Source organism: Bison bison, unplaced genomic scaffold (genome assembly GCF_000754665.1).
Source record: "Bison bison bison isolate TAMUID 2011002044 unplaced genomic scaffold, Bison_UMD1.0 scf7180017864479, whole genome shotgun sequence".
NCBI classification, from domain to species: Eukaryota; Metazoa; Chordata; class Mammalia; order Artiodactyla; family Bovidae; genus Bison; species Bison bison.
This window is the reverse complement of record NW_011495039.1, coordinates 3,672,676-3,685,617: the sequence shown is the minus strand read 5'-3', so window position 1 is coordinate 3,685,617 and position 12,942 is coordinate 3,672,676. Positions and strand designations below refer to the sequence as shown.

The window sequence follows — 12,942 nt, the reverse complement described above, 5'->3', positions numbered from 1 at the left end:
TGATTTAGGTCATACCTGAATGGTCTAGTGGTTTTCCATAGTTTCTTTAACTTAAGCTTCAATTTTGCAATAAGGAGCTGATGGTCTGAGTCACAGTCAGCTCCAGGTCATTTTTTTCCTGACTGTATAGAGTTTTCCTCTTCAACTGCAAAGAATATAAGCAGTCTGATTTTGATAATGACTATCCGGTGATGTCCATGTGTAGAGTCATCTCCTGTGTTGTTGGAAAAGGATGTTTGCTGTGATCAGTGTGTTCTCTTCTCAAAACTCTTGTTAGCCTTTCAGTTCAGTTCAGTTCAGTTGCTCAGTCATGTCCAGTTTTTGCAACCCCATGGACTGCTGCACACCAGTCTTCCCTGTCCATCACCAACTCCCGGCGCTTGCTCAAACTCATGTCCATCGACTAAGTGATGCCATCCAACCATCTCATCTCCTATTGATTGTTTCTTTAGAAATCACACATTTCCCCATGCACACAAGCTCACACTTTATTGTAGTCCTATCACGGGAGTTCACAGAATCCTTGAGACTCCATTGTTCCATCCAATCTCTTGCCACATTCTCCCAACAACTTTGGCAATGCCAGAATACTTATGGTCCCCCTCAGGGCCATATTGTTTCTTACTCATGATGTTCCTCACATCACCCCTGCCTGCCTCATTTACTTGATGAACAGCATAAAACCCACTAATCTCACCACTGCCGTAAGGTCACCCCAAGACTTATTCTCATTCTCTCCTCACATTTACAGATTTGTGTCATTTCTTTCCTTTATAACCCCATTATATGTGGCATTTATAAAAGGATAAGAGAAATAACCTAGGCTAGGCTTCCCTGGTGGTTCAGATGGAACAGAATCTGCCTGCAGTGCAGGAGATCTGTGTTCGATCCCTGGATGGGAAGATGCCCTGGAGAAGGAAATGGCTACTCACTTCAGTATTGTTGCCTGGAGAATTCCATGGAGGAGCCTGGCGGGCTACAGCCCATAGGGGTTGCAAAGAGTTGGACATAACTGAGCAACTTTCATTTTCACTTTCAATAGTGTAATTTAAAGCTAAAGAGTCTTGGAGTCTGAATAACATGGTTTTGAACACATGGCTGAAATGGATATATTTGGAAAACAACATCATATCATCTGGCCTAGGTACTGAGAGTTTAAGTTTGAGGAAGAATAAATTTCTTCTGACAGATTAGTACCATTGGAAGCATTATGATGAAAGTGACATTTAAACTGATTTTAAAAACTTTGTAGGATTTGGAAATAGAATAGATAAGAAGAATTCTCAGAATGGGATGTCATTTACTAAATTGTTTTCAGTTTTAGAAATTGGAACTTAGATGAATCATTAATGTCTTTTTACAGTATCATATTAATCACAAGAAATTAGTTTTACTATGATTCATGTGATTTATTCCCTGACATATATTTTTATTTCTTATTAGAAATTTAATTTTTTGGAATTCAGTTTGAGTTCATTTCTCTAATTGTCAGTTCATCATTATATTTACTGATTTGTAAGATTTGAGACATTGTTGCATCAGTTTTTTAACTGAAGTATAGTTGATTTATAATGTGTCTGATATACAGCATAGTGATTCAATTACATATATTGTTTTTCAGTTGCTCAGTCATGTCTGATTCTTTGTGACCCAATAGACTGCAGCATGCCAGGCTTCCCTGTCCTTCACCATCTCCTGGAGCTTGCTCAAACTCATGTCCATAGGGTCCAGCCATCCAACCATCTTGTCCCTTGTCATCCCCTTCTTCTGCCTTCAGTCTTTCACAGCATCAGGGACTTTTCTAATGAGTCAGCTGTTAGCATCAGGTGACCAAAGTATTGGAGCTACCACTTCAAAATCAGTGCTTACAATGAATATTCAGGATTGATTTCCTTTAGGATGGATTGGTTTGATCTTCTTGCAGTCCAAGGGACTCTCGAGAGTCTTCTCCAACATCACAGTTCAAATGCATGACTTCTTCAGCACTCAGCCTTCTTTATGGTCCAGCTCTCACATCCCTACATGACTACTTGAAAAACCATAGCTTTGACTATATGGACTTCTGTTGGCAAAGTAATATCACTGCTTTTTAATATGCTGTCTAGGTTTGTCATAACTTTTCTTCCAAGGAGCAAGCATATTTTAATTTGGATAAAATGACTGTTACATATATATATGTATAAATATATGAATATGTTTATAAAATATATTAATGTTTATAAAGTACATTTATAAATATATGAAAAGTTTATTCATTTTCTTCCCCATTATAGGTTATTATAAGATATAACCTATCTTATAGGGAACTAAACTCTAAGTTCCTATGCTATAGTAGATCCTTGTTTATCTGGTTTTTACCTCCCTGTGCTTTAGTAGATCCTTGTTGTTTATCTAGTTTATGTATAGTAATATGTATCTGTTAATCCCAAATTTCTAATTTATCCCAACCCCCTCCTTTCTTTCCCCTTGTGTGCTTGTGCTAAGTCCCTTCAGTCGTGCCTGACTCTATGCATATGGACCCTATGGACTGTAGCCTACCAGGCTCCTCTGTCCGTGGGATTCTCTAGGCAAGAGTATTGGAGTGGATTGACATGCCCTCCTCCAGGTGATCTTCCTGTCCAGGGATCGAACCCACCTCTCTTAGATCTCCTGCATTGACAGGCAGATTCTTCACCTCTAGCACCACCTGGGAAACCCTCTTTTCCCATGGATATCCATAAATTTGCTTTCTATGCCTGGGAATCTGTTTCTGTTTTATAAATAAGTTTATTTTTATCATAGTTTAATTTCACAGATAAGTGATATCATGATATTTGTCTTTCTCTGACTTACTTCCCTTAGCATTATAATGTCTAGATCCATGCATGTTGAAGCCACTGGCATTATTTCCTTATTTTTGAATGGCTGAGTAATATTCCATTGTATGTATGTACCACATCTTCTTTATCCATTCATCTGTCATTGGACATTTAGGTTGCTTCTGTATCCTTACTATTGAAAAGAGTGCTGCTATGAACATTGAGGTGCATGTATTTTTTCAAATTAGACTTTTCCTCATATATATTGCCAGGAGTGGGATTGCAGGATTGCATGGTAACTCTATTTTTAGTTTTTTGAGGAACCTCCATACTGTTCTTCATAGTGACTGCACCAATTTAATACCCACCAAGAGTAATTCTCCACATCCTTTCTAGCATTTATTATTTTTAGTTTTTTTTGTTGTTATTTATGATGGCCATTCTGACTGGTGTAAGGCAGTATCTCAGTGTATTTTTCATTTGTGTTTCTGTAATGATTAGCAATGTTGAGCATCTTTTCATGTGCCTATTTACCATCTGTGCGTCTTCTTTGGAGAAATCTCTGTTTCTGCTCATTTTTTTTACTGGATTATTTGCTTTTTATATTAGGATGTGTTAGTTGTTTGTATATTTTTGAAATTCAGCCCTTGTCAGTTGCATTCTTTGCAAATATTTTCTCCTATTCCATGTGTTGTGTTTTTGCTTATGGTTTCCTTTGCTCTGTGAAAGCTTTTTATATTTAATTAGGCCCCATTTGTTTATTTTTACTTTTGTTTCCATTGCTGTAGGAAATGGATTCCAAAAACATGATTGCTACAATTTATGTCAAAGAGTGTTCTATCTGTGTTTTACTCTAGGTATTTTATCATATCCCATCCTACATTTAGGTTGTTAATCCATTTTGAGATTATTTTTGCATATGGTATCAGAAAATGTTCTGATTTTATTCCTTTACATATAGCTGTCCAATTTTCCCAGAATCACTTATTGAAGAGACAATTTTTTTTCTCTGGTATATATTCTGTCTTCCTTTGTCATAGATTAATTGACCATGAATGCGTGGGTTTATTTCTGGTCTTTCTATCCTTTTACATTGATCTATGTGTCTGGCTTTGTGTCAGTACCATACTGTTTTGAGTATTGTAGTTTTGTAGTATAGTCTGAAGTCAAGGAAAGTTATCCCTCCATTTTCATTCTTCTTTCTCAAGCTTGCTTTGGCTATTTTAGGTCTTTTGTGTTTCCATGCAAATTTAATTTTGTTTTTTTCTCTTGGTTCCAGTCCTGAGAAAAATGCCATTGGTAATTTGATAGAGATTGTAATGAATCTGCATATTGCCTTGAGTAATATGTTCATTTTAGAATATTGATTCTTCCAATTCAAGAACATGGTTCAACAAATACAAGTTTAGGAAATCTAATCTTATGGAAAATTCCTGTGTTCTTTGGGTTTACAGACTTGTGGTTTGTACTAGCACAATAAAGACTCTTGAGAAGTTCTATGGTAAAGAACTTCACTTGCCTAACTCATCTCTTCACAATTTTTCTGATGACAGAACACCCTTTCCCATAATAATTGTTGTTATCTCAAAGGACTATTTTTTCACACTTTAAGGAATTATAATGAACTTTAAATGTACATCTTGAATGCACTGTCTTTCCAAATAGAACTATTTAGTAAGCATGTTCTACATTTTCATTTACATCTCAAACTTTCTAAAATATTCCTTAACTTATTAAACAAAATAGTTAAATTATAGGTCATGCATGTTTTTCAAATATTTTATTAACCTATTGTAAGAGAACTATTTTAATATATTACTATAATCAAATCAAATCAAAATACTAGAGATCTTTTGGAACTAAAAAGATGGCTAGATTTCAAATGATCTCCTTCACCATTCATTTGAACTGGAAACTGGAGCCTAGAGAAGTTTAAGAAATTTGTAAATATTACAGAGTTATTCTGTAGTGGAATGAAGGCTTAAAAGGGAATGTCTTGAATAAGAGCCCAGTGTTCTTTTGTTGCTCACTAATCTAATTCAATGCTTAATAATGAATTTATAAATAATGAAGCTGATCCTGTTGTGATGACAGTTAAGATTTTTCATGACTTAAAACTTGAAACAAAAACTAGAAGAGTTTACATAAATGTCTGATTTCAAATATATCATAATTACTAAACATTGTTGAAATAATATTTGGTCTAATTGAGAACAAAAGCTTTAAAATGATTCAGAAATAAAATTGTAATATTCCAAAAACATATTTTTTAAAAAAATATCTCATATTTTGGAAATATTAACTTTATGAATCCCAAAATGTAAGTAGAATTCAGCTTCTTTTTCTTCCTATTTGGCTGTTTAGTTTTTCATTTAACAAAATGTTTTCTCACAACATGAATCCACTCTTGGGGATCAAATTCATTGGGAGAACACAGCAGATTGTGCTTGTTAGTTGATTCTAACCAGTTCTGTGGTTTAAGCACAAGTTGTTTTTCCAAGGCAGAGACATTTCCGTCTGTTAGGAAATAGGGACCTTCAAAACTTTTTCCACGATGGCACAATATCGTAGCCCTTTCCTTAATAACTTTGAAAACATCAAGAGATATTGTAAACCACAAAAAAAGAAAAAAAATTAAAGGGAAAACATATTCTGTCCTCTTCTCATATGAAGTTACTTTCTTTTATTATAATTCCATTTTATTACTCAGAATGTCATAATAATACAGTGTTTAGGAGCTGTCAAGATATAAAGGAACATGGTCCTACATTTTTTTTTACTTTAAAAAAATATTTTTGTGTACATTAAAAAACCTCTTTACTTCTAGGACATACTTCCAACCTTTTCAAAATTAAGGAAATAATCTATTGTGTATACTGTTTTAGCCAGACATTATTAAATGTGAAGCAGAAGTCCAGTGGACTTAGCTTCAACATGTCTATAACTTTATCATCATGTGGAAAATTAATGTTGCAAAGTCAAGCATGACAATAAATATACAGAATAAGCTGTATTTGTTAAAGAATAAGGCGTATTCCCTGAAGTATAGACTTAGAATGTTGAACCATTAGTAATAGTATATGTTATGTTGAGAAATCCTATGTACAAATGTACAATGTTTTAATCCTGCAGATATTCTACTCTCCCCTGGCCCTCTTCATACCACCTTCAGTATATGCTGTTCATCTTCAGTTCAATCTCCTCTACCAGTTTTGGATCCATACAGAGGTAATTTTTTTCTTCAAGTTTTCTACCTAAATAGCCTAAAGCAATGTCCTGGAAATCCACTAGCAACTGATTTATTGTGTAAGAAAAATCTTTGTCTGCCTTCTTTAAGGAGAAACATCTGTTCATTTTTATTCCTTTTTACTGAATATATATTGCAAAGTTTATAAGAACCAATGAGGCCAGTTGGTCTCAATTAAATAAAACAATTTTTTGAACTATTAAGTACCAAAACATTTTAATACTGTATTCAATACAATATCTTCCTGTGTTACACTTTATTAAACATTGTTCACCAAAGATGTTGAAATTCATTTCAATTTAGAGATATAAACTTATCTCTAAATATATATATATAAAGTATATATTTGTGAATACTTTGTTTATACGTTTAATATGTTAGTATAATAATTTATATTTGTAATATAACTTATTGTTATATAATAAGCAATATTTAATTATATAAGATATGTGATAGTTATACACTTATATATATATATGTATTTATCAGTTGGGAGACACTGCTTGAAAACTCCTTGTGAAGGTCAATGTTAAAGGAATTTATCAAAATATGTTTTGATTGGAAATCTTGCTCTAATTTTAGAGTTTAGGTTTTACTTAAAGAGTATTCAGTATATTAAGTTTTTTTTTTCCTTCAGAAAAAGTGGACAAGTATAATTTCTTGGGTCCTCTGTGGTATATCAAATTGTCAGACTTGAATGTTTGCAGATAGATCATTAAAAAACCGATTGTTTTATGAACTATCATACTGATCTGGTTGTTAAATACCCAAAATCACAGACCCAGAAAAATTCTTACTTATACACATGAGAACCCTTTCAAGCATTTGGTATTTATCGGAAGCCTTTTGAAGTCGTAGAGGAAGCATGTTGACAGGTGTTGCAACTGGTTGAACAATACCACAAATCACAGCTGCAGTAGATGCCAAAGCTTGATACAGCAAAGTGCATTATTTCATTAATCTGCAGTATTTCATGCTACTGATTTACTTGGGATAAAGAGACTGTTACCATAACTTTGGACATATGTGGCATTATGTGAAGATCTGTCATGAAATAGTATTGCATTTTATGGTAGTTGACATACATCAAACAGTCAGTACTACAACCATCTGAAAGAGTGGTTTAGACCAATTCTGACTCCAAAGGTCAAAGACCAAATTTGTTTAAATCAGTGGAGGGAAACTTTCCGATGATTTACACAGAGGGGTTAAAGGAGAATTACATTTTTATAGCAGCTCTGCTCCAGGTCATGCCATGTGTTGGGTCTAGTATTAGTCTGGATACAGAACAATGGTGCCTAAGCAACTTCCGCCTTTTCCTATAGCCATCCGAAAAGTCCACGAGCCAGGGCTTGAGTTCCATCCTAGGAAGAAAGTGGAGAGTGGAGGAAAGTCAGTAGTCAGACATTTAGGCTCAGAAGCTCCATGTAGCTTCACTTCTAACTTGAGAGCAGTGCATTAGAGCCTCTCACTTGGGTTGTACTTTGTACTTTTGCAAGTACTGTATCATGTACAGTCACTACAATTGAGCTGCACAGAAGTACGAGCGTACCTTCTGAAATTAAAGTTCTTGGAATTTTAAATTATACATTAGCTGTGAGTACATTCCTAAGATTTTTTGCACCTGTGTACTTAATTACATTGATTATTATAGACATCATACTATAATTTTTACTAATAACAGGACCACTCAGGAAGTACAGCCAAGAGATTCATAGCAGTGGCTGCTTCTAGAGAGTGATATAGAGAATTGATGCAGAAACTGTACCAAGTGATACAGAGAACTGGAAGGAGAAAACCCTACTTTTTAAAGATGAATACGTATTAGATTAAGAAACAAAAGCTGAAAACAATGGGCTTTAGCCTAGAGAAATATATCCACTTCATGACTTTAAAATATATTAGCCCCTTTAGGCCACTTTGGCACTGTTTAACTTCAGACATAATCCTTGGGGCTCCATTCGCAGAAGCAGTATATGAGCCATAGATACGGCCATGTTGACCAAAGAGCATTGTCCATACCTGGATGGAGGGTTGATATCTTACAGTTATTTCACTTCTGCTGACAACCATAAAATCACTTGTTAAACGGAGGGGAATCTGGCCTTAAGGAAGGACTGATTTTCTAAAAGTGAAGAGAAGTTTATTCCTTTTAATCAGATAGGATAAGAGGAAGGAAAAAAAGCAAACTAACATGTTTTTGAAAAACTGTAAATGAGAGATAAAGTAGGTCATATAGAGTTTATAATGAGTTTAAAGAGTTTATAATGAAATTTTTTGCTTAGTTTCGAGTTACTTCAGTGAAAACAATAGCATCTCTCTCCTTCCTTTTTGGGGGAAAAGTTACAAAATATTCTGATTCAAAGTATACACTGCTGCTTAATTTTTATGACTACATTTTTGTTTATTGTGCATTCATCTAGTGTCTGCAATATATAGTTTTATACTTTTTCTTGTGAGTTTTCTACATCTAATAGGAAAAAACAATATTTAATACTTGTTTTAAACTTAGTAACTCTGGAATATTGGAATTATTTTTTTGATATTAGACTCCCTATTGGCTCAAACAGTAAAGAATCTGCTTGTAATACAGGAGACCTGGGTTTGATCCTTAGGTTGGAAATATCCCCCTGGAGAAGGAAATAGCAACCTACTCCAGTATTCTTGCTTGGAAAATTCCAAGGACAGAGGAGCCTGGTGGGCTAAAGTCCATGGAGTCACAAAAAGTCAGACACTGAGCATCTAACTCTCATATGATAAGTGTTAACTGATTTAGACAATACAGTAATAGTAGTAACTTTATCATGCTTTTGATTTCACTTAAATTTGGGTTAGCATATTGTTTATATACATATCAGGGATGGTTGAGCAAAGAAACAGAGAAAATAATTATTTGATATTGAAGATTTGAACTGTATGATTTCATGATTTTAATAGTGCTGAACTGGAGCTTCTATATGGAGCATTATTTTCAGTTATAAATATGAGTGATCTCTTTATGTACTATTATGGATAGATCTCCAAATACACCAAGTTACACAAAAGAGTCTGCTGCTGCTGCTGCTGCTAAGACGCTTCAGTCGTGTCCGACTCTGTGCGACCCCATAGACGGCAGCCCACCAGGCTCCCCTGTCCCTGGGATTCTCCAGGCAAGAACACTGGAGTGGGTTGCCATTTCCTTCTCCAATGCATGAAAGTGAAAAGTGAAAGTGAGGTCACTCAGTCGTGTCTGACCCTCAGCGACCCCATGGACTGCAGCCTACCAGGCTCCTACGTCCATGGGATTTTCCAGGCAAGAGTACTGGAGTGGGGTGCCATTGCCTTCTCCAACACAACAGAGTCTAGTATATACTAATATTTGTATGCTAAAAAACAACTCTGTTTCACATGTTCACACGTGCCTAAAATGCCTCTAGAAATATACTTGGGTACTGACTGTTTTCCCAGGAGAGGGGTATTTGGAATGGCTGGGAGATAGGATAAAAATGAAATGTTAACATTAGTTCTACCCATTCTAATGTGGATTAAGAGTTATCATTTTGTGATAATACTCCCCTAGTAACTAAATGATCTTTAGCAGTATTATATGTATTTATCGGGCATTGTTACATTAATGCAATGTCCACTAAATACATGTATGACTGTTCAGACTCTTTTTGTTTGCCTAATTGATTTGTTGAAATTTGTTATAGATTCTAGATATAAATCATTTTTAAGTATATGTATTCTATATTTGTATTTTAAATACATTCCTTTTTATTCCCTCAGCATACCTTTCAATTTTCTTCTTGATGACTTTTCATGAAAATAAATATTAAATTTTGAAGATTAATTTGTCATTAAAACTTTAGTTATTTAGTTTAGTCATATTTTCTCTAAGAAATATTTGCTTTCATAAACTCTTAGAGAAATTATACTAGGATTACTTTCAGAAATTTCTGAGTTTGAATTTTACCTTTGGGTATGTAACACTAGAATAAATTTTTGTGAATAGTATTTGGTAAGGGTCAAAATTTATTATTTCTATGCACACATTCACTTACTCCAGCATTATTTATTGTGGATACTTTATTTTATCCATTGGATTATCGGAGTCCTTTTTTGAAAAGAAATTGACCATATGTGGTTAGATCCAATTTTAAATTTCTTTTTCATTGATTTGTCTCCTCTTATACAAATCCCTTACTTTATTGATTACTATATCTTCATAGGAAGAATTGTTTGTATGAGTTTAAACTAATTTGTTTTAAGATTCTCTGGGATGTTTTGGGGGCTTCCCAGGTGGCCCAGTGATAGAGAATCTGCCTGCCAATGCAGGAGACATGGGTTCAATTCCTGGGTTGGGAAGATCCCCTGGAGCAGGAAATGGCAACCCACTCCAGTATTCTTGCCTGGGAAATCTCATGCACAATGGATCCTGGCAGGCTACAGTCCATGGGGCTGCCAGAGTTAGACATGACTTAGAAAATAAACAACAACAACAAGAAATATTTACTATGTATGACTTATGGCCTTTTATTTCTTTCTTTCCTGTGTTTATGTTATTTATTTTCCTTGCCTTATTGGTTAGAGTTCACAGACAGTATATTTTAAATCAACTTTGGGGGGGAATCTGCATGTTATTTCCTTAAATATTATACCATTCTCACTGTCCTCTCTTGGGACTCCAAATACATGTTTATTAGACTATTTGATATTGACTCATAAATTAGTTCCAGTTCCAGTTCAGTCACTCAGTCGCCTCTGACTCTTTGTGACCCCATGAATCACAGCATACCAGGCCTCCCTGTCCATCACCAACTCCCAGAGTTTACTCAAACTCATATCCATCGAGTCGGTGATGCCATCCAGCCATCTCATCCTCTGTCGTCCCCTTCTCCTCCTGCCCTTAATCCCTCCCAGCATCAGGGTCTTTTCCAATGAGTCAACTCTTCGCATGAGGTGGCCAAAGTATTGGAGTTTCAGCTTTAGCATCAGTCCTTCCCAAGAACACCCAGGACTGATCTCCTTTAGAATGGACTTATTTTATCTCCTTGCAATCCAAGGGACTGTCAGGAGTCTACTCCAACACACAGTTCAAAAGCATCAATTCTTCGGAGCAAAGCTTTTTTCACAGTCCAACTCTCACATCCATACATGACCACTGGAAAAACCATAGCCTTGACTAGACGGACCTGTGTTGGCAAAGTAATGTCTCTGCTTTTGAATATGCTATCTAGGTTGGTCATAACTTTCCTTCCGAGGAGTAAGCGTCTTTTAATTTCATGACTGCAGTCACCATCCGCAGTGATTTTGGAGCCCAGAAAAATAAAGTCTGACACTGTTTCCACTGTTTCCCCATCTATTTCCCATGAAGTGATGGGACCGGATGCCATGATCTAAGTTTTCTGAATGTTGAGCTTTAAGCCAACTTTTTCACTCTCCTTTTTCACTTTCATCAAGAGGCCTTTTAGTTCCTCTTCACTTTCTGCCATAAGTGTGGTGTCATCTGCATATCTGAGATTATTGATATTTCTCCCAGCAATCTTGATTTCAGCTTGTGCTTTTTCCAGCCCAGCATTTCTCATGATGTACTCTGCATATAAGTTAAATAAGCAGGGTGACAATATACAGCCTTGACGTACTCCTTTTCCTAATTGGAACCAGTCTTTTGTTTCATGTTCAGTTCTAACTGTTGCTTCCTGACCTGCATATAGGTTTCTCAAGAGGCAGTTCCGGTGGTCTGGTATTCCCATCTCTTTCAGAATTTTTCACAGTTTATTGTGATCCACACAGTCAAGTTAGTAGTACTCCATAATTTTTAACATTTCACTTTTCAAAATCTAGATTGTATAATTTTGATTAATTTGTCTTCAAGTTCACTTACCCTTTTATTTGCTCTCACCAATCCATTTTTTTTAAGCCTGCTCAGTGGATTTCTCACATCAGATATTATGCTTTAAGCTTTAGAATTGTTTCTTTGCTGAAATTGTCACCTATTATGACTATCTTTGTCTAAGTCTTAGTTATCCTAATTGCATTTAAATTCTGTTTCTGCAAATGAAATTTTTTATGGATAAGTAGCATTCCATTATATATATGTATTACATCTTCTTTATCCATTCAAATGTCCATGTACATTTGGGTTGTTTCCATATTTTGTTTATTGTGAAACATCACTGCAAATTTGAACCGTTTACCTTTCTGTGCTTCAGTTTCTTCATATGTAAAAGAAAAATAATAAAAATACATAGCATTGTTGTGACAATTATGAAAGATAGTTTATGTTGCCACTGTTGCTGCTGCTAAGTCACTTCAGTCGTGTCCGACTCTGTGCGACCCCATAGACAGCAGCCCACCAGGCTCCCCCTTCCCTGGGATTCTCCAGGCAAAAACACTGGAGTGGGTTGCCATTTCCTTTTCCAATACATGCAAGTGAAAAGTGAAAGTGAAGTCACTCAGTCGTGTCCGACTCTTTGCAACCCCATGAATCGCAGCACGCCAGGCCTCCCTGTCCATCACCAACTCCCGGAGTTCACTCAGACTCACGTCCATCGAGTCAGTGATGCCATCCAGCATCTCATCCTCTGTCTTCCCCTTCTCCTCCTGTCCCCAATCCCTCCCAGCATCAGAGTCTTTTCCAATGAGTCAACTCTTCACATGAGGTGGCCAAAGTACTGGAGTTTCAGCTTCAGCATCATTCCTTCCAAAGAAATCCCAGGGCTGATCTCCTTCAGAATGGACTGGTTGGATCTCCTTGCAGTCCAAGGGACTCTCAAGAGTCTTCTCCAACACCACAGTTCAAAAGCATCAATTCTTCAGTGCTCAGCCTTCTTCACAGTCCAACTCTCACATCCATACATGACCACAGGAAAAACCATAGCCTTGACTAGATGGACCTTTGTTGGCAAAGTAATG

General features: G+C 35.8%; 1 protein-coding gene across 1 annotated transcript in view; it reads left to right on the top strand.

Moving 5' to 3' along the window:
• Positions 1-12,942, top strand: part of AGMO (alkylglycerol monooxygenase) — a 214,853-nt gene that overhangs the window by 156,797 nt on the left and 45,114 nt on the right. Inside the window, exon 5 of the mRNA XM_010862154.1 lies at positions 5,931-6,026. Within this exon, the coding sequence (XP_010860456.1) occupies positions 5,931-6,026 (96 nt within the window). The remainder of the gene's footprint in view (positions 1-5,930; positions 6,027-12,942) is intronic.